Source organism: Muntiacus reevesi, chromosome 19 (genome assembly GCF_963930625.1).
Source record: "Muntiacus reevesi chromosome 19, mMunRee1.1, whole genome shotgun sequence".
Classification (NCBI taxonomy): domain Eukaryota; kingdom Metazoa; phylum Chordata; class Mammalia; order Artiodactyla; family Cervidae; genus Muntiacus; species Muntiacus reevesi.
Window position 1 is genome coordinate 42331616 of NC_089267.1, and position 22435 is coordinate 42354050.

A 22435-nucleotide genomic window follows, 5' to 3' on the forward strand; every position below is an offset into this window, starting at 1 on the left:
AATGTTCCTGGAATCACTGTCACCAGAACAGTTATAGAACATGAGTGAGGGTGCTGAGAGAAGGGAGGAGATGCAAATCCTCAAGTAGGTTGTGTTTCACTGTTCCCTCACCAACCACCAGGGTTTGAGCACCAAAACCAAAGAAATCTTCACTAACTTCACGGGAGGGAAAAAATGCATTTGATTTCTGCCTAAGTTGTATGCATTAGGGCTCATGACTAACTTGATCTTTTTGGGGGGGATCATCTGTATTTAAACTTTTTTCCTTCTATGATTGTCCATGCTCTTCATCTATTTGCATTTTGGAGACATTCATTGATTTGAATCAAGATATTAACTGTTCTCTGCCCTCTTTACCCAAGGATTCCCATCCCGATTCCAGTCATTGATCTCATTTTGTTTACAGTGGGGGTGGGGTAGCGAGAGGGCAGAAGTACACTTGCTTCCCATCCGAGGCGTGAACCCCATGGTCCTCTGCCTGGCATAGAGCGAGCACGAGGTTCGTTTTTCAACTGCAAGCTGCGTTCGCTTGAGACCCATCTTTGCAAACTTTACTCCGCCGCGCGATCGCTAGGTTGATCAGCAGTCCGACGACTCCCCGGAGGCTGGGGCCACCCGGGCCCCGCGCCGCTCCTGCCGCCGCCACCCCGCCCGCCCCGCGGTCCCCGGGGCGCGCGCCCGTGCCCGGCCCCGCCTGCGCCACCGCGCCGCTCCGGAGCCCGGTTGCGGTCACCGAGCGCCCGGGCGCAGGGCGGGCACCGGCGCGGGGTGGCCGGGAGCGCGTGAGCCGGGCACCGGGGACTTCGCGCCGGTCGGCGGGGCCCGATGCGCTCGGCTGGGAAACTTCTGCGGGCGCGAGGCCGGAGCTCTGCGCGAGGCCGGGAAAGGCCAGGTAAGGAGGGAGCCGCGGCGCCTCGGCCACCACCCTCCCGCCGCCGTCTGCACCCTCACCCCTCGCGGCGCCGGGCCGCTTGCCGGCTGTGGTGTCTGTCCTGGCCCCGCTCCTGGGAGGGGGTCGCGACCTGCAGACCCCCAGCAGCGCCCAAGCTTCGCCGCCTGTGCCCCTGCTTGCGCGGCGCTGCCGCCTGCCTCCCGCCCCGGCCCCGCTCCGGACCCGCTCCGGCCAGCGGCGAGCCGCGGGAGGCCGGCCGGCTGGGGTCGGCGCACCGGCCCTGGGCGCTCGGGTCCCCCGCCCACAGAGGCGAATCTTCTTCCCACATCTGCTGTTGGACCCACTCTTGCCCCGGGCAGCACCTTGGAGACCCCCAAAAGGTCGGGTTTTAGAGGGAGAAAAGCTGCTTCAGGGGGCCCTGACAGCCCTCGGTTGGCCTTGGGGAAGTCGGGCAGAGGCGAGAAGTTTCCCGGGCAAAAGGTCTGAGTAGGGGCAGGGTTTTCCCGTTGAGTTCGGGACCCAGAAAGCGGCCTCATCCAAGGTCACGCTGACCTGTTTACTCTATTTGGGGAATCCCCCTGGGCGAGGGGAGGGGAAGGAAAGAAAGACATGAAAACCACGAAACTACCTCCTCACCAAGGTCGGTTACAGAGATGTGTATTTTGAGGGTCTGTATTTTAAGAAAGGATCGAAGGCACAGAATCCAATACAGTAATATGGCTATGGCACACACACGAAAAATTTTTGTTTTAGTCAGGAGACATTTTGCGAAAAGTGAAAAAGTTCTATATGTAAATAAGTGGGAAAGCAGAATATAACCTAATTTGATTTACTGAACTTCTAGAATGTGACAACCTTCCTTCCTGACTTTTTACTCCAACTCTTGTGGTTAGGTATTTTCAGTTTGCAAGCTTGCACGTTGCAGTTGAGTTTTATGGCAGCCTTAAAAAATGTTCTCTGTTCATGCTAAAGTTTGGTGGCTATTTTCTTTTCTGTTATTTTTAATACCAGGAGCTGTTGCACAAACAACTCCCTGGTGTGACAATACAGGAACCTGGCACTGTTCTTTGTGACCATTGAAAACCAAACTACAACTACCTGAAACAAAATATAAGCAAAATAAATATTGGATCTCTTTCCACATTTGCCAAATGAAGAGGTCTGTCTGATCCCACATGATCTTTAAGGTTCTTTCCTTCTCTGGAAGACTGGGTTTGTCTTTTGAAGAGTTTGGGATACAAATATTAAGTGAAATCTAGAATAAGATGTTATCTGTTCTACTAAAATTTTATACATATAAGCTGGGAGACATTTGATAATTGAGTTTCTTTAATCTCATCAGTTTCTCAAAATAGCTGAATCATTGTGCATCCTGGGCTTCTAAATGGTGACAGTCTAAGCTATTAAATAAATATGTGTCAGGGGAAACCCAAATCCCATGCTTCTTATCACAAGACTGACTAATAGGGTTGATACACTGGAACATTCATGTCTGCTTATTCTCAACGGTCCCCAGGAAAGATCAAGAATGGTTATGAAGCATTTGCTGCAGCATATGAGCATAATAACACATAAGTGACATGACAGGCAAGAAGTTTCAAAACTGCTTTGGAAAATGTCTGTGATACTTTTGCAAGCCCGAAAACTGCAATTGAAATTGGTTTCTGTAATTATGGGTGTTGGTCAGCTGGGATTATTAGCTATAGAGAATAAGTAAGAATTTACAAAAGTGTATTGAATCATTAATGAGATTTTTTTTAAAGGAAAAGAGAAAACATTCCTCTCTTTTATCTAAGTAGTTAGAGGAAAATATCTTAAAGTGAAAGTTATAACAGGTTATTTTATAAATAATAACAAAAAGTTGCTGACTTAAAACTCCCATAACAACGCTGGACCCTCCTCCAGCCCAGAGAATTGAGGGATCAACTCACACAGCTACAAAGTGAGACATTCTCATTTTATATTTTTCAACAGAATAACCTCTAGTGACTATCACACATACTGAAATTGGTGGGGGAGGAGGGATTTACGGTCTAGAAAGAAGAGCAAGCAGCTGGGCCTGTGGAAGAACTTTCATCTTTCCAAGCCTCATTTTCCACTCTGAAGAATGCTAGTGATACTCTTTGAATGGCATAGTTTTGACTCCTCAGTGGGTCAGTATAGACAAGACCCAGTGCGTGGCACATAGTGAGAACATAACTAATCTCAGTTCTCCCTGTCTTCCTTAGTAGGTGGTGGTTTATTGACTGAAAAACTGTAGGATGAACAGTAGGTTACAGTTTTCCGCTTTTGATTTCAAAAATTCCATGTGGCAAAACCTTGATGAGTGTTGAATCTAGGTAATGGGTGTATAGGGAGGTAATCATATATTATTTTCTCTATTTTGGAATATGTTTAAAATTATTCATCAGAAAAAAATTAAGCGTAAAGCTGAAAAACTCATAAGATACATTTCTAGTCTAGCCTAACATTTTTAATTGGAATTTTTAAAATTATCCTATATGGACAGGAAAGAAACACAATTTTATAGAAGGAGTAGATGGGTGAGGAATGGCACTAGAGACTAGTCCATGGTGATCTTTAATTTTTTGTGGAATCTTTTTTTATTTTAAAAAGATCCAAAAATATGACAGTGTTGATATTTTATAATTTTGGTTGTTGGGTTCATGGATATTTCTTCTCTGATATCTTTGTATTTAAAAATTTTCAAATTAATATAAAATCACTTTTTAGTTTTATAAGATTATTATAAAGGAAGCAAATAATACAGGTATATGCAAAGAAAAAAGTAGTGTCCTGCCATCCAGGAATAACCTTTCTTAGCATTAAGTGAAAAATCACTCCATGTGCCCTTGCATTTATACAAATAGAAGAATACAGGCACATTAATATGTAATATGCTACTCCTGTGATACATACAACATTTTAGGGCTTGTCTGTTGCTTTTGGTCTTGAATTTCTAAGAAACAACTTGCTTGCATTTTGATTTTTAAGACTTTAGATTGTCTTTTAAAATATAGCATTTATTTAAAAATTCAATATGCAAAAACTGACTTTAAATGAGTTTTAAGTAGCTTATTTGCATATAAAATGTATTTTTAGATTATCTTAGATCTCATAATTTGAAACTGGGCTTAAATGGTGTCAAAATTTGAATTTCACTAAAATGCAAGCTCCATGAGGGCAGGGATTTGTTGAATTCTTACATATGTTAATTATTAATGTGTTCTTGGCTATTTGAAAGTTGATGACACAGTCAATTATGCTAAAATGCTTACTTTGAAAACCAGCATCATTCCAATGCAACTGAAATGTAAGTAACAATTCAAGCATGATGCAAATTTTGTACTAACTTATTCAATGATCTACTCAGTCAGAAACACCAGGTGAACACATTAAACTGTAACCAGCTAACCAAGCCCTATAGGAATATAACACAAAATATAACACACACAGACCTCAAACATTACCAGCTACCTTGGTTCACTGAGTGATATCCTGCAAGATTGTGTTTTGTTATTCTTTTGCACTTATGCATTTTTCTATAGAAAAATACTCATTTAATATCCCAAGAATATTTAAGCATCTTGATTCAAAAATGTCAAATAGTGCATGCAAAAGGACAGCTTAAACACTGAAGAGAAGCTTGAGATAATCAAATATTTTGAAAGAATCAAGAGAATATGCAGTATTTCCTGAGCAGCAGGAATAAGGGAATAATCCACACTGAAGATCATTACAGGAAGTACACAAAAATAAAAGCAACGTCTAAGGCTGGAATAAGCTCAAGTACTTCAAAGTCAATAACAATGAGGCTGAAAGAAATTTTTTAAAAGTAGAAAGATTGTTGACTGTCTGGGTGGAGAACCAGTGAACAATTTTTCTCACAAAGAGAAAGCTCCTGTCTCTACAAAACACTCGAAAGGAAATGGAATTCCTTGCAGAAATGCTCCTGTTAGCACCAGGAGTGGCTGGTTTGGTGGTTTCAAACATTGCTGACCCTGGTGTGTGATCCACCTGTTCATTAAGCTCAAACAAATGACAGGAAAAATTACAGTCAATTAGCTAGCACACATGAACTTATTAGGTGTGTTTGCCAGGAAGGAACATGAAGTAAACATAGAAAAAGTGAGTTCATTTGCTGTATGCAGGACACTTGGAGGAGAGCTAAGTGAAGGTGTCTTGGATTCACATCAAGGAAAGACTGTTTCATGAATCTGTGATTCCAGCTTCTCTTGCATCTTTCATCAGGAATCTCTGGTGAACTTACTGCATGACATGATTGCAGCTGACTGAAAGTGAATGGCTTCCTGCTTGTGCCTTTAGCCATTTCCAGAACATGGAGAAGTCAGAAGAACTTGAAGCAGAGTATGGAGATTGTTTGTTTAAAGCAGATAAATGATAAGCTTATGAAGGAGAGGTTTACAGCTGTTTCTTCACATTAAGAATTATAGGGCACTGAGTGACTCAACCTCCTATCATTCTCTTGCTCCAAAAACTGTAATTTCTTTTCTTTCTTTCAGTTTTACTGAAATAGTTGACATACAGCACTGTATGACTTTAAGATGTCCTGCATAATAGTCTAACTTCCATCATAAAATTATTATTACCACATTAAGTTTAGTGAAAGTCTGTCATCCCATATGGATACAATATTAGAGAAACAGAAAAAATACTTTTTCCTTGTGATAAGAGCACTTAGGATTTTTCTTAGAAACTTTCACATATATAACATACAGCAGTGTTAACTATATTTATCATGTTGCACATCATATCCTTAGTATTTATTTACCTTATAACTGAGAGTTTCTGCCTTTTGACCACCTTTTCCCAACTCCTTCCTCTGATAACCACAAATTTGACTTTTTTTTCTATGAGTTTCTTTATTTTTGAAATATAATTGACCTATGACACTATGTTAGTTCCTGGTGCACAACATAGTGAGCTGATATTTCTATATATCTCAAAATGACCACCATGATAAGTCTAGTTATCATCCGTCAACATACAAAGATTAATATTATATAATTGTCTTTGTATAGAGACACAAAAGACCCCTGATAACTAAAGCAATCTTGAGAAAGAAAAACAAAGCTGGAGGAATCAACCTTCCTGATTTCAGTCTATACTATAAAGCTTTAGTGATCAAGACAGTATGGTACTGGTACAAAAACAAAAGTATATATCAATGGAACAAGATAGAAAGCACAGAGATAAGCTCATGTACCTTTGGGCACCTTATCTTTGACAAAGGATGCAAGAATATACAGTAGAGAAAAGACAGCCTCTTCAATAAGTGGTGCTGGGAAAACTGGACAGCTGCATGTAAAAGAATAAAATTAGAATACTTCCTAACACCATATACAAAAATAAATTCAAAATGGATTAAAGACCTAAATGTAAGGCCAGAAACTATAAAGCTCTTAGAGGGAAACATAGGCGGAACACTCTTTGGCATAGATCTCACAGAAAGGTCCTCTTTGACCTTCCTCCGAAAGTAATGAAAATAAAAACAAAAATAAACAAATTGGACCTACTTAAAAGTTTTTGCACAGCAAAGGAAACTATAAACAACATGAAAAGACAACCCTTAGAATGGGAGAAAACAATAGCAGATGAAACAAAAGACAAAGGATTAATCCCCAAAATATACAACCAGCTCATGCAGCTCAATATCAGAAAAACAAATAACCCAATAAAAAAAAATTGGCAGAAGATCTAAACAGACATTTCTCCAAAGAAGACATACAGATGGCCAACAAACGCATGAAAAGACGCTCAATATCACTCATTATTAGACAAATGCAAATCAAAACTACAATGAAGTATATCACCTCACACCAGTCAGAATTGCCATCATCAAAAAATTTATAAGCAATAAATGTTGGAGAGGGTGGGAAGGAAAGGGAACCCTCTTGCACTTTCGGTGGGAGTGTATTAATAAGTTGTTAATACAGCCACTATGGAAAACAGTATAGTGATTCCTTAAAAGAAAACCAGGAATAAAGTTACCATAAGACTTAGCAATCTAGGAGAGGGGATCAGGATGGGGAACACATGTAAATCCATGGCTGATTCATGTCAATGTATGGCAAAAAGCACTACAATATTGTAAAGTAATTAGCCTCCAACTAATAAAAATAAATGATTAAAAAAGAAAAAGACTCAGCAATCCAACTACTGGGCATATACCCTGAGAAAAGCATAATTTGAAAAGACACATGTATCCCAGTGTTCACTGCAGCACTATTTACAATAGCCAGGACATGGAAGCAACCTAGATGTCCATCAACGGATGGATGGATAAAGAAGTTAGTGGTACATACATGCAATGGAATATTACTTAGCCATAAAAAGAAATGCATTTGAGTCAGTTCTTGTGAGGTGGATAAACCCAGAGCCTAGAAGTAAGTCAGAAAGAGAAAGACCAATACCATATATTAGCATGTCTAGAAAAATGGTGCTGATGAAGTTATTTGCAGGCCAGGAATAGAGATGCAAACATAGAGAACAGACTTGCTGGACATAGTGGGGGAAGGAGGGGGGAGATGAACTTAGAGAGTAATACTGACATATATACACTACCATGTGTAAAACAGATAGCTAGTGAGATGCTGCTGGGTAGCACAGGGAGCTCAGCTCAGTGTTGTGATGACCTAGAGGGGTGGGATGGAGGAGTTAGGAGGGAGACTCAGGACGGAGGGGATATATGTGTACTTATGGCTAATTCACATTGTTGGACAGCAGAAACCAACACAACATTATAAAGCAATTATTCTCCAATTTCAAAACAAGATATTATATAATTGTCAGCTATATTCCCCAGACTGTACATTTTAGACACAACTCATTTATTTTGTAACTGGAAGTTTGTACCTCTCAACCTCACTCACCTATTTCTCTCATCTCCCACCTGAAAATTTGTAATTTCTTAAGAAAATATTTAAATTCACTGAATCTAGGACTGAAGTGAGAAAATAAGAATGCTGTTGATTTGTTTTAGTAAGTCCAGATATTTAGATTCAAACTGTATGTGAAGCAGTTAAATCATGAAGGTTAAGACAGCAGAGCCTTGGCATCTGCCTGCCTGAGAGTGAGCCTGGGCTCCTGGGCTCTATCAATATTGTATCCTTGTGCAGCCTATGCTTTAGATATCTCATCTGTAAAATGGGGAGATAAATTTGCCTACTTCATGAAGTTGTGAGGATTAAGTGACATAGCATTTTAGGGCTCTTAGACATGTACCTGGCACATAGTCAGTAAGTGTTCAGTGAACATTAGGTGGTAACAGTGTTGGTAGTACTACTAGTAGTACTAGTATATGAGGATTAAGAAGATGGCACATAGCTACTTCATTAATTCCCATTGCTCAACTCATCTAAATTTGGTGGAGTCACAATTGGAATTACGTAGCTATTTGTTTCGAGTTTCTATGGGCTTTGTTTTTTCAGTATTATTCTCTGGATGTGTTTGAAACATCAAGTATTCGCCATACATGTATGGCTTAATTTTGCAAAGAATTGATCCAGCTAAAAGTTGACCACGGAAACATGGTACTCCAGGAATTTTGGAGACTGGTGTATGAATGACACGTGGGCTTCCCCGGTGGCTCAGTGGTAAAGAATTCGCCTGCTAATGCGGGAGACGCAGGTTTGATCCTTGGGTTGGGAAGATCCCCTGGAGAAGGAAGTGGCAATCCACTCCAATATTCTTGCCTGGGAAATCCCATGGACAGAGGAGCCTGGCAGGCTACAGTCCATGGGGTTGCAAAAGAGTCGCACATGACTTAAGCTCGGCAGGCTCCTTTGTCCATGGAACTTCCCAGGCAAGAATACTGGAGTGGGTTGCCATTTCCTTTCCAGGGGATCTTCCTGACCCAGGAATCAAACCCTGGTTGTCTGCATTGCAGGCAGATTCCTTACCATCTCAGCCACCAGGGACCCCAAACAACAACATATGAATGACATAAGCATTTTAGAAGTTGCCCACATGCTTAATAGTGTTGGGGCCACTGGACTCCATGAAAGAAAAACCTATAAAGTGGTACAGTTAATTTAAATATAATTCCTAGGGCCACTTATCCTGTCGTGTTTTCCAGATATGATTAAAGACCTGTTATCACTTGATTTTCCTAATAGAAACCTCACAGGGATTGTCTTCTTCTCCATAAAGAAATACACTGTATTTCAAGTCCACCATAAAATGTAGTTATTACTTTAATGAAAAGCCTCATTTATAGTGAATATTCATAGGTGTGTATATTCATTTTCTATTGCTTTGTAACAAATTACTACAAACTTAGTGACTTAAAACAATACAAATTTACTATCTCACAGTTTTTGTGAGTCAGAAGTCTAGGCACAGCTAGAATGGATCCTCAGCTCAGGGTGTCACAAGCTGGCAATTCAGGTTATCAGCTAGACTGCACTCCTCATTTGGAGTCTAGGGTCCTCACCCAAGATTTCCAAGTGATTGGCAGAATTCAGCTCCTTGTGATTGAAGGACTGAGGTCCACATTATTCTGGTAACTTTGGTTGGATACTTCTTTCAGCTCACAGAGACTGCCTGGAGTTCGTTGCCTAGTGGCCCCCACAGGCAGTTCACAGCACGGTGTTTGCTTTTTTCTAGGCTAGTAAGAATATGTTTGTCTAGTTTCCAGCCCCTCTCCAGTCCTACAGCGGAGTCTTACATGGCTTAACATAATCACAGATGTCACTATTCAAGCCCCATTGGCCAGAACATGTTACCTAATGTAGGCACCCTCTATCCCATGCCATTTACATGAGAATGCCATTCAATGGGAAGACTTAAGGAAAGGGGGTCACAGGACCTTGCATGAGCAGGGTAGGAATCTTAGAATTCTCCCTCCCACCATATGTGATAAAGTGAGAAACCAAACATGGCTAGAGATAGTCAAATGTGGCTTTAGCTGAGACAAGAGAATCAGAGAAGCCTGGCATAGCTTGTGGGCCGGTTCTCTAATTTCCTCGAGTCTCAAGTGAAGCCAGGCTTTCATTGGTATAAAAAGTCGAAGGCATGTTCCAGCCTGGGAGCCTAGTGGTGCATGAAGAGACTTAGGTAGTATGTGAAAACCCCCCAAGGCTGGTGTGGATCTTCTGGAATCCAGAAGGCCACAATCCAATCTCCAGCATAAAATTTATGAGACTGTCTACCTGAGATTTCCAATGTATTCCATGGGGTAACATCAGAAGATGAAATGAGAAAATGAGACCATGTAATATAATTGCTTAACAAAGTAGGATTCTCCTAAGGCAAAAGAAAAAAGTAGCACCTTCCTTGGTAGAATAAAGGAGCCAAGAGCTTAGTGGGGTTGGCCATCTCTATAGGCAGAAGCCAGATGGTGACACATCTATGCCTTGGATAACATCTGACTGACTGTAGCGTATGAATACTGTAGCCAATATCATTTACATTTACAGCAACTCTCTGCTCTTAATCTTAGATAATTCTTCCATATTTATACATTTATATACTATACATATGCACTGTTTACACAGCATCATGCCAAGTCTTAGCATGATGAAGAAATGAATTTCTTCTTTCCTGTTGCTTGAGAGGCTCTAGACCAGCGTTATCCAAGAGAAATATAATGCAACCACATATGTAATTTAAAATTCTCCAGTAGCAACATTAACAAATAAGAAGAAATGGGTGAAATTAACTTTAATAATATGTTTAATTTAACCCAGTATTTCCAAAACATTATCATTTCAACATGTAACCAATAAAGAAATTATTAATGACATATTCCTTATCTTTGTACTGTGTCTGAAATCCATTGAGACCAATGCATCTTGCTTCAGACCAGTCACATTTCAGGGGCTCAGTGGTCACATGTGGCTGACGGCTCCTGCAGTGGCCAGCACAGCCCTAGAATTCTAAGGCTTCTGGTCATGGATATTTAACTTCAACTCTCATTTCTCTTCGTACTCACTTTCTAGATAATCTCATCAGCTCCAGGCCTTATCCAGTGCTGTCCTGTGTCATTTAGGACAACTGTTAAATAAGCGTCCATCCTGCACCTTATCTTCTGCTGTGAACTCTGTTGCTAGACCAGTTGCATCAGGTTAAATGTGACTCAAAGCGAGTCCCCTGCCCCCCCCCCCCCAACTTCCTCTGATTTCTTTCCAAGCTTCAGGATCTCTTATAACTCCAAAGCGTCTTCATCCCTTCTCTGTTCTTCTGTCTCAGCAGAGACATGTCTTCCTTTCATTTCTTCATGGTTAATATAATATATGCTTTTCTTTCTTTCTTTGTCCAACACCTAACCCATTGATTCGGGTATCGATCATATCTCACTTGGGCTTCCTGGCTATTAATCTGCTTGTTCCAAAACTATATTCTAAACATTGTTTTTCTATCTGAACACTACTTATATAATATATATACATATATAAATGACCAATTAATAAAACCAATATTTAAAAATATCCACACTATCTACATTAGATTCTTTAAAATATTACTTAAACATGTACCACAACTGAAAGAATAAACAAATTATGATGTTTTAAAAAGGAAAACAGAGGCTTCCTTACTGCTCTAGTGGTTAAGACTCTGAGCTCCTGATGCAGGGAACCTGGGTTTGATCCCTGGTCAGGGAACTAGAATCCACATGCTGCAACTAAAGATTTCACATGCCTCAACTAAAAAAGATCCTGCATGCCACAACTAAGACCCAGTACAGCCAAGTAAATACATATTTTTTTAAAAATTAGGTGGAAAATATATATTATGGTCAATATAATATACAGTGGAAGCAATGTAGACAGATAGTAAAGACTATAAAAGTTCAGAGCCTAGAAAGTGCACTTCACCCACCATGTTAAGGAAAGGCAGATGCAGAACATGCAGACCCTGAGCCCCCTAAGAGATGAGTGTGAGGAAGAAAATGCCTCCTGCCCTGAGTAAAGCATGGAAGTGAGAAACACAAGAGAAAATGTGCCTTTCTAGCCCTGAAAAATAAGGATTAAAATCCAGATCCTTTATTCTATAGAATGTTCTAGTGTCTCTTACCCCAACCCCCTACAAGTTCTTAACCCTGGTTGCACAACAAAATCAATGGGAAGTCTGTGAAAAAAATGCCAGTGCCTGGGTCCCACTACAGTCCTTAAATATTTAAACAATTTCCAGAGCCGGGCGCCAGTCACCAATCTGGTGTGAAGATGTGCAATCATAATTCAGTTCTGCCCCTCTGCTCTATATTTTGACCTGGGCTAGGAATAATTTTGAATTCCATATCATAGAAAGTGATAAAGAGCTGAATAGAAATAGAAAGTTATATATTGTATATAATATACAATATATATTGTATATAATATATTGTATATATATTATATACAATAGAAAGTTATTGTAGAGCTGAAAGGAGCTAGGCAAAAACAAGTTACAAAAACAAAAGCAGGAGATGGAAATGGTAAGGAAAGAAGATAAGAAACTTTAAAGGCCAATTTTGGAACTAATGGTTGAATAAACGGGCTTTAAAAAGAGAAAAAGGAAACAAGAAAAGAAATATGAGAACAAGTTACAGTACTAAATTTCTAAACACATAAAGAAAAGGATATTTAGCACAGGCAACCTTGTGTTTGCACTATGACTTTATCAGAGAAGGAAGTAGCATGTTTTACATTATGGCACAAGCTCCTAGTGTTGTTGAAGAACAGAAGCACACACTTTGCAGACATGCTTCTTTGGATAGCACTGTTTTATGGATATCACTTGTTTTTGCCTCCTTTTGAAAGGAGCTGCACATTATTTGTCCAAATCTTTCATTTTATCAATGAGGAAACAGGTCTGGGAAGATTAAAATCTCACGCCGTGGGACTTCCTTGATGTTGCGGTGGTTAAGAATCCGCCTGCCAACGCAGGGGACACATGTTCGATCCCTGGTCTGGCAGGATCCCACATGCCGCAGGACAGCTAAGTTTGTATGCCACAACTACTAAGACCGCACACCTAGAGCCCATGCTCCACAGCAAGAGAAGCCACCACAATAAGAAGCCCGCAGGCCACAACTAGAGAAAGCTCAGCACAGACAATAAATAAATTAATCACATGCTGTTTAGGGACACAGCTAAGACTGACACCTTTCTCTTAAGTAGTAATACCAACTGGACAGACCAGACAGAAGAATGGTAGACCCAACACTGGGACTATAGCTGTGGACAGACAGTGAAGGATCAGAGGACACCACATGGAGTAATCAGCTTGGAAGGACAGCCAGCTGGCAGCCAGAAATGGACAAAGCTGAGGCTCTTTAAGCAAGGATAATCCAGGAATCCTTCAGGAACAAGATGAAATAATGGCTCTCAAACTGAATGGATACCTGTATATGTATGGCTGAGTTCCCTTTGCTGTTCATCTGAAACTATCAAAACATTGTTAATCAGCTATACCCCAATATAAAATAAAAAGTTAAAAAAAAAAATCAACTGAGAGCCTATTAGAAATCCACCTGTCTGGGTCCCTCCCTGGCTCAGTTATTCTGGGGTGGGGCCAGGGAAGGGGCATTTTAACAAGTCCCTGGGTGGTTCCAATTGTTATTGGCTTCCAGAGACTGGTTTCTTTACTCAAGGATAGGTTAGTGCTGGGTCGATACCCATCAGCCTTAGGTGGTCAGGACACAAGATAGGGAAGAATAAGACAGATCACTCCTGCAGGAATAAGTAAGTTTAGAATTTACGACATAAGGATGTTTTGTCTTCTATTGAAATCCTCTGAAGAAAGCTTTTAAAATCTATATCTTCAAATGGCTCAGCTCTGTAGCAAACAAGCAACAAGTACAGCAATGCCATTTCTCTGTTATTTAAAAATCTGCTCAATATATATAAAAAAAAAAAAAACAACTGAATAAAAAATGAGCAGAAGACCTAAACAGACATTTCTTCAAAGATGAGATGGCCATACAGATGGCCAACAAACACATAAAAAGATGCTCAATATCATTAATTATTAGAGAAATGCAAATCAAAACTACAATGAAATATCAATTCACACCTGTCCAAATGGCCAACATCACAAAATCTACAAACAGTAAATGCTGGAGAGGGTGTGGAGAAAAGGGAATGCTCTTGCACTGTTGATAAGAATGTATTAATAAACTGGTGGAACCACTATGGAGAACAGTATGGAAGTTACTTAAAAACTAAAAATAGAACTTCCATGTGATCCAACAATTCCACTACTGGAATATACCCAGAGAAAACTGTAATTCAGAGACACATGCACCCCCAGTGTTCACTGCAGCACTATTTACAATAGCCTGGATATGGAAACACCCTAAATGGCCATCAACAGAAGAATAGATAAAGATGTGGTACATATATACAGTGGAATACTATTCAGCCATAAAAAGGAATGAAATTGGGTCATTTGCAGATACATGGATGGGCCTAGAGACTGTCATGCAGAGTGAAGTCAGTCAGAATGAGAAAAAACTATTAATACATATATGTGGAATCTGTAGTAACAAAGCAGAAACAGAGATACAGATGCAGAAGACAAATGGATAGATACCAAGGGAGGGAGGGGTGCAATGAATTGGGAGATTGGGATTGACATGTATACACGACTGTGTATAAAACAGGTTACTAATGAGAACCTACTGTGTAGCACAGGGAACTCTACTCACTGCTCTGTGGTGGTCTAAACGGGAAGGAAATCCAGAAAAAGAGGGACTATATGTATGCACAGAGCTGATTCCTCTTCCTGATGCTGGGAAAGATAGAGGGCAGAAGGAGAAGAGGGCGTCAGAGGATGAGATGGCTGGATGGCATCACCAATGCAACGAACATGAACTTGGGCAAGCTTTAGGAGATGGTGAGGGACAGGAAGGCCTGGTGTGCCACAGCCCATGGGGTTGCAAAGAGTTGGATGTGACTGGGCGACTGAACAACAATAGCTGATTCACTTTGCTGTACAGAAGAAAGTAACACGACGTTGTAAAACAGCTATACTCCAATAAAAATAAAAAAATAAGATAAGTGCTCCCAAAAGACTAAAAAATTAAAAGAATAAAATCTGCTAAGAATTTTTAGTATAGATTTTCTCATTTGGATGTTCCAGTACCCTTTAAAGTAGACACAATAGGTGACATTACCTCTGCTTTATGGATGAATAAATATGTCTAAGTTCATCTAGTAGCAAGGAGGAAACTAAAGTCTACATTTTCTAAATCCTGGTACTGTGGAAGCAGAATGATATGGTTTAGACAGTGAGTTTCAGAGTCAGACAGACCTGGATGGAATCTTAGTTCCAACATGAACAGTGTGGTGACTTTATATAATTTACTTGCCTTTTCTGAGTTTCAATTTTCTCATCTGTGCAATGGAGATAATAGTACCTTCCTCATGGGGTTGTTGTGCAGATTAAATAATTTTTAAAATGTCTGGCACATAGTTGCTAAGTATCCATACTTAAAGGTTTAAGTAGAGAAAACTATCTTCTCTATATGTAACACATACCACAGTTGGGATATGATGCCAATTAATGAGGATAATATTGATAGAATTTTGATCTTCTAGGTTGCCTAGCAACCACAACTAACATAATACCACAAGCTACCAGAGCTGTTTTAATGAAATCAGGAATTCAGCTGCTCTTAAGGAACTGAACATTGTAAGAAGACAGAAGGATTCTCCTATGAATTTGGAGTTGTGCCAAACATCTTAAATAAGTGATGTCCTAACCCCTCAGTCAAGAAGGCCTCCACTTCTGTTCCCCTAGGCCACAGAAGATGTTAGAACATCTGTTGACCTGGATAGAGTGAGGATGGAAAAGGCAGAGAGGACTTGTTCCTCTCTATCAATGTGTTCAATCCACATTCCCTGAGTGCCAAGGGTCTGAAATACAAAAACATTTGTCTTTGCCCCTTAATAATTTTGGAATCAAGAAGAGGAAATGAGTCAGTGTTGAACAGTAATACAGCAGATTATTTCACGAGTGGCTTTCTATGTCTGTGTCCCTGGTAGTATTCTAAGCATTATGGACTGAACTGGACAAGCGGATATAGCCTGTCTCAAATATCCACTGTTAAGATTATTATTTTCCTGGCAAACCGTCCTGGCAGAATATTCAACTGGTTTCCTAACACATTAAATAAGATCTGCAGCCTTGAAAGACACACTGCCTGCTGGGGAGAGCATGAAGCTGAGCGGAAGAAGACTTGGACTTCCAGCTTCGTGACTTACTGTGACTTTTACCTGAAGCAAGTTACTTAACCTGCCTTGGGCTCCACCTTTCTCATTTGTAAGCTGAGCATGATGGTTTAGATACTGCCTCGCTCATGGCAGTAAGTGTGATGCTGTGAGAAAATAAATGTACATTAAAAAAAAATGTACATGTTCTGAGCCCATAACTGCCATTTCAAGTTAATCTCCATCCCTATGCCACCCAACTTATATCACATTTAGTTGAGCATCCTTGTGTCTGCCTTTACGTTTCTTTATTCCTTTGAACTCAGGCTCTGACAGTGTAAAGAGATAAAAGGGGAAAAGCTTGGAAATATTTTGTGTATTTGCACTTTGTATCCCCAAGTGTTAACTTATTTTGCAGGGAAGATCAACTACTTAAGAAATCCATTGCGCTCCTTTGGCATGTCAGCATTTATTTACCCCAAAACATGACTTAAGGCCCAGAGGCCTTTGACATAGGCGGCTGGCTGATGAGTCGTGTTCGGCATTCACACAGTGCTGCTGGCACATGGCCGAGGAACACTTGGGCTCGTCACCTGCCCCTGTCAATTCTTCCTCTTCTAATAAAGTACATCTGTTTTGGTGACTGAATAAAAACACAGCAAGCGGAGAAAGCCTGGGTGTGGAGTAATCTAATCAGGGCAAGTCAGCACTCTTTGCTGAGTGATACAGGATCAAGGGTAAGAGGGTGGTTTGGTAGCAGCTTATTGAAACACAAGCTGGCTGGAAAGGGCTGGAAACACAGTTCCTCATATAATTATAATGGGTCACACTCCAGAAATGCAGGTGGCCCAGTATATTATTCCCCAAGTCAAGAGTTTAAGGGGTAGGATTCCAATAAACTCCCTTCTGAATTGCCAGAAACGTTTCACATTAGCATCATTTTCACAATTTGTTGAGGATTTTAAATTTCCAGGGAGTTCAAATCCAAGTTCAGAGCTCCACTGGTTGTGCTTTTTAATATTGCTTTTGTGGCTATTTGCTTGGCATCTTGAGGAATTAACTCAAAATACTTGAGTTTTAAAAGTAAAACAGCAGGGAGGCTGACATTTGCGGTCTGCATATCACACTTCTTAACTACTCATTGTATTTTTAAAAAATGTTTCTTTGTTGTGAATATGCAGTGATGATATAACATTGGGTTTTGTTTAAAGAAGAGAAAGGAAACATGTTCAGAGTGCCAGTCGGCCTTGAGTCTCATCCCTCACAGAGGGATGGATGAAGTGATAATTAGAGGGATGCAGAATGTTTGTATTTGAAAGCAGCATAAGTAGAAATAATATTGTTGTAAGTTATAGGGCTGTTATTTTTTTCCTGTTTTAATGATTCACCTGGTGATGTTCTTAAAGTCATTCCTTGCTGAGAAGAGAATCACTACCCAGGATGAAAAACCAGGAATTTGAGCAGCAGCAGCTTTTTATATTTTCATCTTTAGTTCTGTTGGTAGTAAAATGCTGTTCCTTTTTTTATTTCAGCTAAGTCATTTTCACCTCTGTAGGTACTTTTTTTCTATGAGACTAGATCTATGTTATTTGATATTTTATTACCAAGTGTTCTGGAAAAAAAATCTATCTCAAAAACAATATAGCACACAAGTTCAAGGTTCTTGTATGTTATTTTGGTTTCAAAAAAATCAATCCAATGAATGCTTCATCTTGAAACCATTTATCGTTAAGAAACTTGGTGATAAATGATATATATCCTTCAGCTCTGTCATCATGGTTAAATCTCTCCTGAATGAGATCACATATTAGCATTTTTAGCATGTGGCTGAAAGGGTAGAGAATATATGTGCAGAGGAACTAGTCGCTAACATTTTTGACCATCTGGCAAATAAATGTGTAAGTAGCAGAAACTTTAATATTATTTATTTAGTTATATAGATGCAACCTTTAGCCCGAAAGAGCCTCTAATACAGTAAAGGAGAACTGAATTTATATGTCTCAAATAATTTTGATCTAATTAAACATTTTCACAGTCTACCATGTGCTCTTAAAACCTGACTCCTAATGGTGTGTTTCTTACATTTATTGATTAGCGCTCCTTACAGTGACTACTTTAAAATCTCTCTCATGAGAGACCACATGATTGGATCCAGCATGCAGGCTTAAGTGCTGAAGTTCTGCTCTGCCATCAACCACTGTGTGGCCTAGGATAAATTAGTCTCTCTGAGCCTCAAATTCTTCGTTTGTAAAGAGTGAATAACAAGTTGTCAAATAGCATCTCTAAAAGGGTGGACCATGGAAGACATGAATTGATGCATCAGAATCATGTAGGGAGCTTGTTCAAAATATCAACACTGAGGCCCCACCCTTAGAGATTTCTGACTTAGTATATCTGGAAACAGTCTATAAATCTGCATTTTTAGTCACTATCATGAAAGATTCTGAGGTGCACTGAATTACTGTTCTAGAAACCAGCTGATTATAGCACTTAGCTTTCTCAAAAAATACATAGTTAGCTAATTGTAACAAACACTAAAATATCTGTAAATTATTTTTAATTAAGCCTAACTTGAAAATATGCATCTTTTTCCTATCCTAGAAATGTAATGCTTTCAGTATTTGTGCTGAATATATTTTAACTTCATAGACAGTAGGATGTCAACTTGAATAAGTAAAATGCTGGTGATTCATTAAATACACTTCTCAATTCTGTTTAATTAGAATCCTGTTTTTATTTCTTACATAGGCAACAACAACATATTTGTCAGCTAGAACTAAATCAGAAGCCCAGATGAACTTAAGGATGCTAGCATGGGATTCTTAGTTTTTCAAGATCCATATACACCAAACCCGTAATCACCCTAGCTCCAGTGTCTGGGCTTTCTCTGGTTTTGTGAAGACTCAACTCTGATGATGGAAAGGCAAAGGACTTAATTATTTGCTTTGATAACATTTAATATTGACTGAACAGTGAACCAGACAGTACTACAGCCATGGAAGGAAATTCAAGTTTATGGAAGAACCTAATCGATGAACACCCTGTCTGCACCATCTGGAAGCAGGAGGCTGAAGGAGCCATCTATCATCTAGCCAGTATTTTATTTGTAGTAGGTTTCATGGGTGGCAGTGGATTCTTTGGGCTCCTTTATGTCTTCAGTCTGCTGGGGTTGGGCTTTCTCTGTTCTGCTGTCTGGGCTTGGGTAGATGTCTGTGCGGCCGACATATTTTCCTGGAATTTTATACTGTTTGTCATCTGCTTCATACGGTTTGTTCACATCGCCTATCAAGTCCACAGCATAACCTTTGCCCGAGAATTTCAGCTGCTGTACAGCTCCATCTTCCAGCCTCTGGGGACCTCTCTGCCCGACTTCAGAACTATTGCTATGAGCTCAGAAGTGGTTACTCTGGAGAAGGAGCACTGCTATGCCATGCAGGGGAAAACCTCCATTGACAAGCTCTCCCTGCTTGTCTCAGGAAGGTTTGTACTCTTGGCACTTGCGTGGCTTTCCACTTTATTACTTACTAGCTTTTGTTTCTTTTCGCTGCACTTTCCCATCTCAACGTAGTATAATCCTCAGCAGCATTTAGTACTCAGGCATGAGAAAACCCTTTAAACATGAATCATTTACATAGGCATTTAGAATACATGGTACCATTTACTTGAAGCAGGATATAATTTAGTCTTAATATTTCTTCATAGAAATCAAAGGTATGAATTGGTTTGTCTGGATATGCTATTTGTTTCCAAACTAATCACTTAGAGTCAAGAAAAAGATGATGCCAGTTTGAATGAATAGAATACTTGTAGTTATTTAGCATACAAAGTATTTGAAACATTCTATTAGGGCATTCTTTTAAGTAATAGAGAACATTTAAATTTTATAGTGATATATTTTTTTCCAGTAATTTCTAGCAAATGCCCACTTGCTCAAAGGGGAAGTGTACTATATATAAAATTTGAAAAAAAGTTTGGGGGAGAAATAGGAATGTGATTATTCATGTTTTTTAAAAGGGTAAATATTTAGTTTACAGAGGTATTCCCAGCGGTACATCTTTATGTTCTTCAGAGTTCTACTTAATTTAAAATCTGACTGAGTGCATTGAAACTTGTAATTGTAATATATTATACACACCTAAATGGGCACCTATCAATGTACAGTTGATGAATTTTCTGATGAATTTCACCCACCGTTCCAGAATCCTAACTATGGGAGGAGCAGCAGTACATAAATTTTACAGATTTTTGTCACTAACTATAATGTATGAATTTAATATTTTGCCCTTCAAGATTTTAAAAGCCAAAAGAATCATCAGAGATCAGAAATACTGCTCCCTGCCCTTGTCACCAATTTAGTTCTTTCTCCTTCCCTCCTGACTGATGTCCTTTGTGTCTGGGTAGGATCAGAGTGACAGTTGATGGCGAATTTCTGCATTACATTTTCCCCTTCCAGTTCCTGGATTCTCCTGAATGGGACTCACTGAAACCCACAGAGGAAGGCACTTTTCAGGTAAGGGATAACTAGACCACACCGTGAACGCTGCAGATAAACGGTGCTTGTTTAAAATCAGGCAGACAAGCAAACAGGGCAGCAGATGACATGGGGTCATTTACACTTAACTTTTTAATGCACTTGGTAGCATGCATGTCTTCCCCATTCCGCTTGAGTCCTACTGATTAATGTCACTTTATAGGTCCAGCAACAAGGAGAAGATTGGGTATCCCGTAGGACAGAAAGAAGTCTGTGATCAATTCTTAAATTTTCCTTTGCTTAACTGAGTACATGGGAATTAAAATATAATCAACTGATATTTGACTCTAAACACTGCCACCTGTCACAGTTTAGAAAAACACCAAGAATAAAAATCTGTCCTTATGACAAAATAAGTGATTTTTAAAATTCAAAATGTGATGAATTTCAGTTGTTTTCTAGCAACAAAATGCTAAACAAAATGTCATTACTATGCTGCCATATCGGGTAGTATTGAAAGATAATCTTTCGGTAGGTTCTATTATGGCATTCGTTTTCCTCTGGTTAATACATGTAACATACATGTGTGTATACGTGTGTGTTTTATATATATAGAATCATATACATATGTAGATCAGGTTAATTCTATTCAGTACTACAGAAAATGGATTAGGGTTAAATATCCACAGTCTTTAGGACTGACATGGAAATATTTCCCCAACATTAGCCAACTTTATTATTTTTTAATATCAAGTAGCTCTCACTTCAATAAAATGCAAAATATAGATATCTAAACTTAGAAACAGATGAACTGGAGACGGGCACAACACTGTGATTATTCATGTTATGAATTACATATATAGTAATAAATTTTGTACTTTATGTTTTACAATATATTGTGGGGTTTAATGTTAAAATCAGCATGAGAAATTCATTTAAAATTTGGGGCCATAAAAAAAGGCAGAACATTTCTTGTCGCCTAATCTCTGTTTATGTGTGGTCTTATATGTTTTTTTAGGTAACCCTCACAGCAGAAACTGATTGTCGATATGTGTCTTGGAGGAGAAAGAAATTATACTTGCTCTTGGCTCAGCATCGGTATATCTCCCGCCTGTTTTCGGTTTTAATTGGCAGTGACATTGCTGATAAACTCTATGCCTTGAATGACAGGGTATACATAGGAAAAAGATACCATTATGATATTCGGTTACCCAACTTCCTTCAAATGTCAAGTCCTGAAATGTCCAAGTCATCCCTGACAGAACATTTGCAGAATTCCAGACGATATTGTGATAAATGACATCGAAGTCTCAAGTTTTATAATTACAAAAGACTCTCTTCACCATTCCCCAAATGAAATAGGAAAATATGGCAAATTGAGCTCACTAATATTTTTATAAATCCAACTCAGAGGCAAGATGCTATTGCCAGCTGTTTTGTTCATCTTAACTTGTACATTGTGAATAAATTTTACAATTTTTTTTTCTGTATTTCTCATTGGAATATATGGAGGGGGGTGAAAAAACTGGGCAATTTTGTCTTTTTCTGTACCACAACCGGGAGAATGAAATTTTGCATCCTCAAGTGTGTCCTCAGATTGATGGAAGTCTGCTGCTGAGCCCTACTGAGTTAGGTGTCACCTCTCAAGAAGCAGCCAATAAGTACTCTCAGCAGGAGAGAGGGTAGCTACTTCCACATCAGTGCTGCCAGAATTTTGCTACAACCTCTAATGAAAGCAACACGTGTTACTATGGGGTAGGCAGCAATTATTTATTTTAAATGTGAAGTTATTTAACATGAGTCGAAAGTGGAATAAATGTTTGCATCTCTTGAGATGACAGGATGCCAATCTTAAAGACTATTTTATTACTACAAATAATTTATCAGCTTAATCATGGCTAGCATATTTTAAACAGA

At 39.3% G+C, this 22435-nt stretch overlaps 1 protein-coding gene across 2 annotated transcripts; it reads left to right on the forward strand.

Annotated features, from left to right (window-relative positions):
• The first annotated feature begins 372 nt into the window (after nt 1-372).
• Nucleotides 373-21999, forward strand: POPDC3 (popeye domain containing 3). Of its 2 annotated transcripts, none has more exons than XM_065911436.1 (4): nt 373-499; nt 18796-19527; nt 20449-20557; nt 21537-21999. In XM_065911436.1, the coding sequence occupies exons 2-4, from the start codon at nt 19043-19045 to the stop codon at nt 21816-21818; spliced, it is 876 nt and encodes a 291-aa protein (XP_065767508.1). In that variant the 5' UTR covers nt 373-499; nt 18796-19042; the 3' UTR covers nt 21819-21999. The 2 variants fall into 2 exon arrangements, with proteins under 2 accessions (XP_065767508.1, XP_065767507.1); XM_065911435.1 differs by lacking the exon at nt 373-499 and adding an exon at nt 758-892.
• Nucleotides 22000-22435: the final 436 nt, after the last annotated feature.

What these genes read in the sequence shown, in the direction of transcription:
- POPDC3 (XM_065911436.1), top strand. Translation starts at nt 19,043, where the DNA reads ATGGAAGGAAATTCAAGTTTATGGAAGAACCTAATCGATGAACACCCT. An exon ending in TCCCTGCTTGTCTCAGGAAG is followed by an intron (nt 19,528 to 20,448) that starts GTTTGTACTCTT and finishes GTGTCTGGGTAG; the next exon opens with GATCAGAGTGACAGTTGATG. An exon ending in CAGAGGAAGGCACTTTTCAG is followed by an intron (nt 20,558 to 21,536) that starts GTAAGGGATAAC and finishes ATGTTTTTTTAG; the next exon opens with GTAACCCTCACAGCAGAAAC.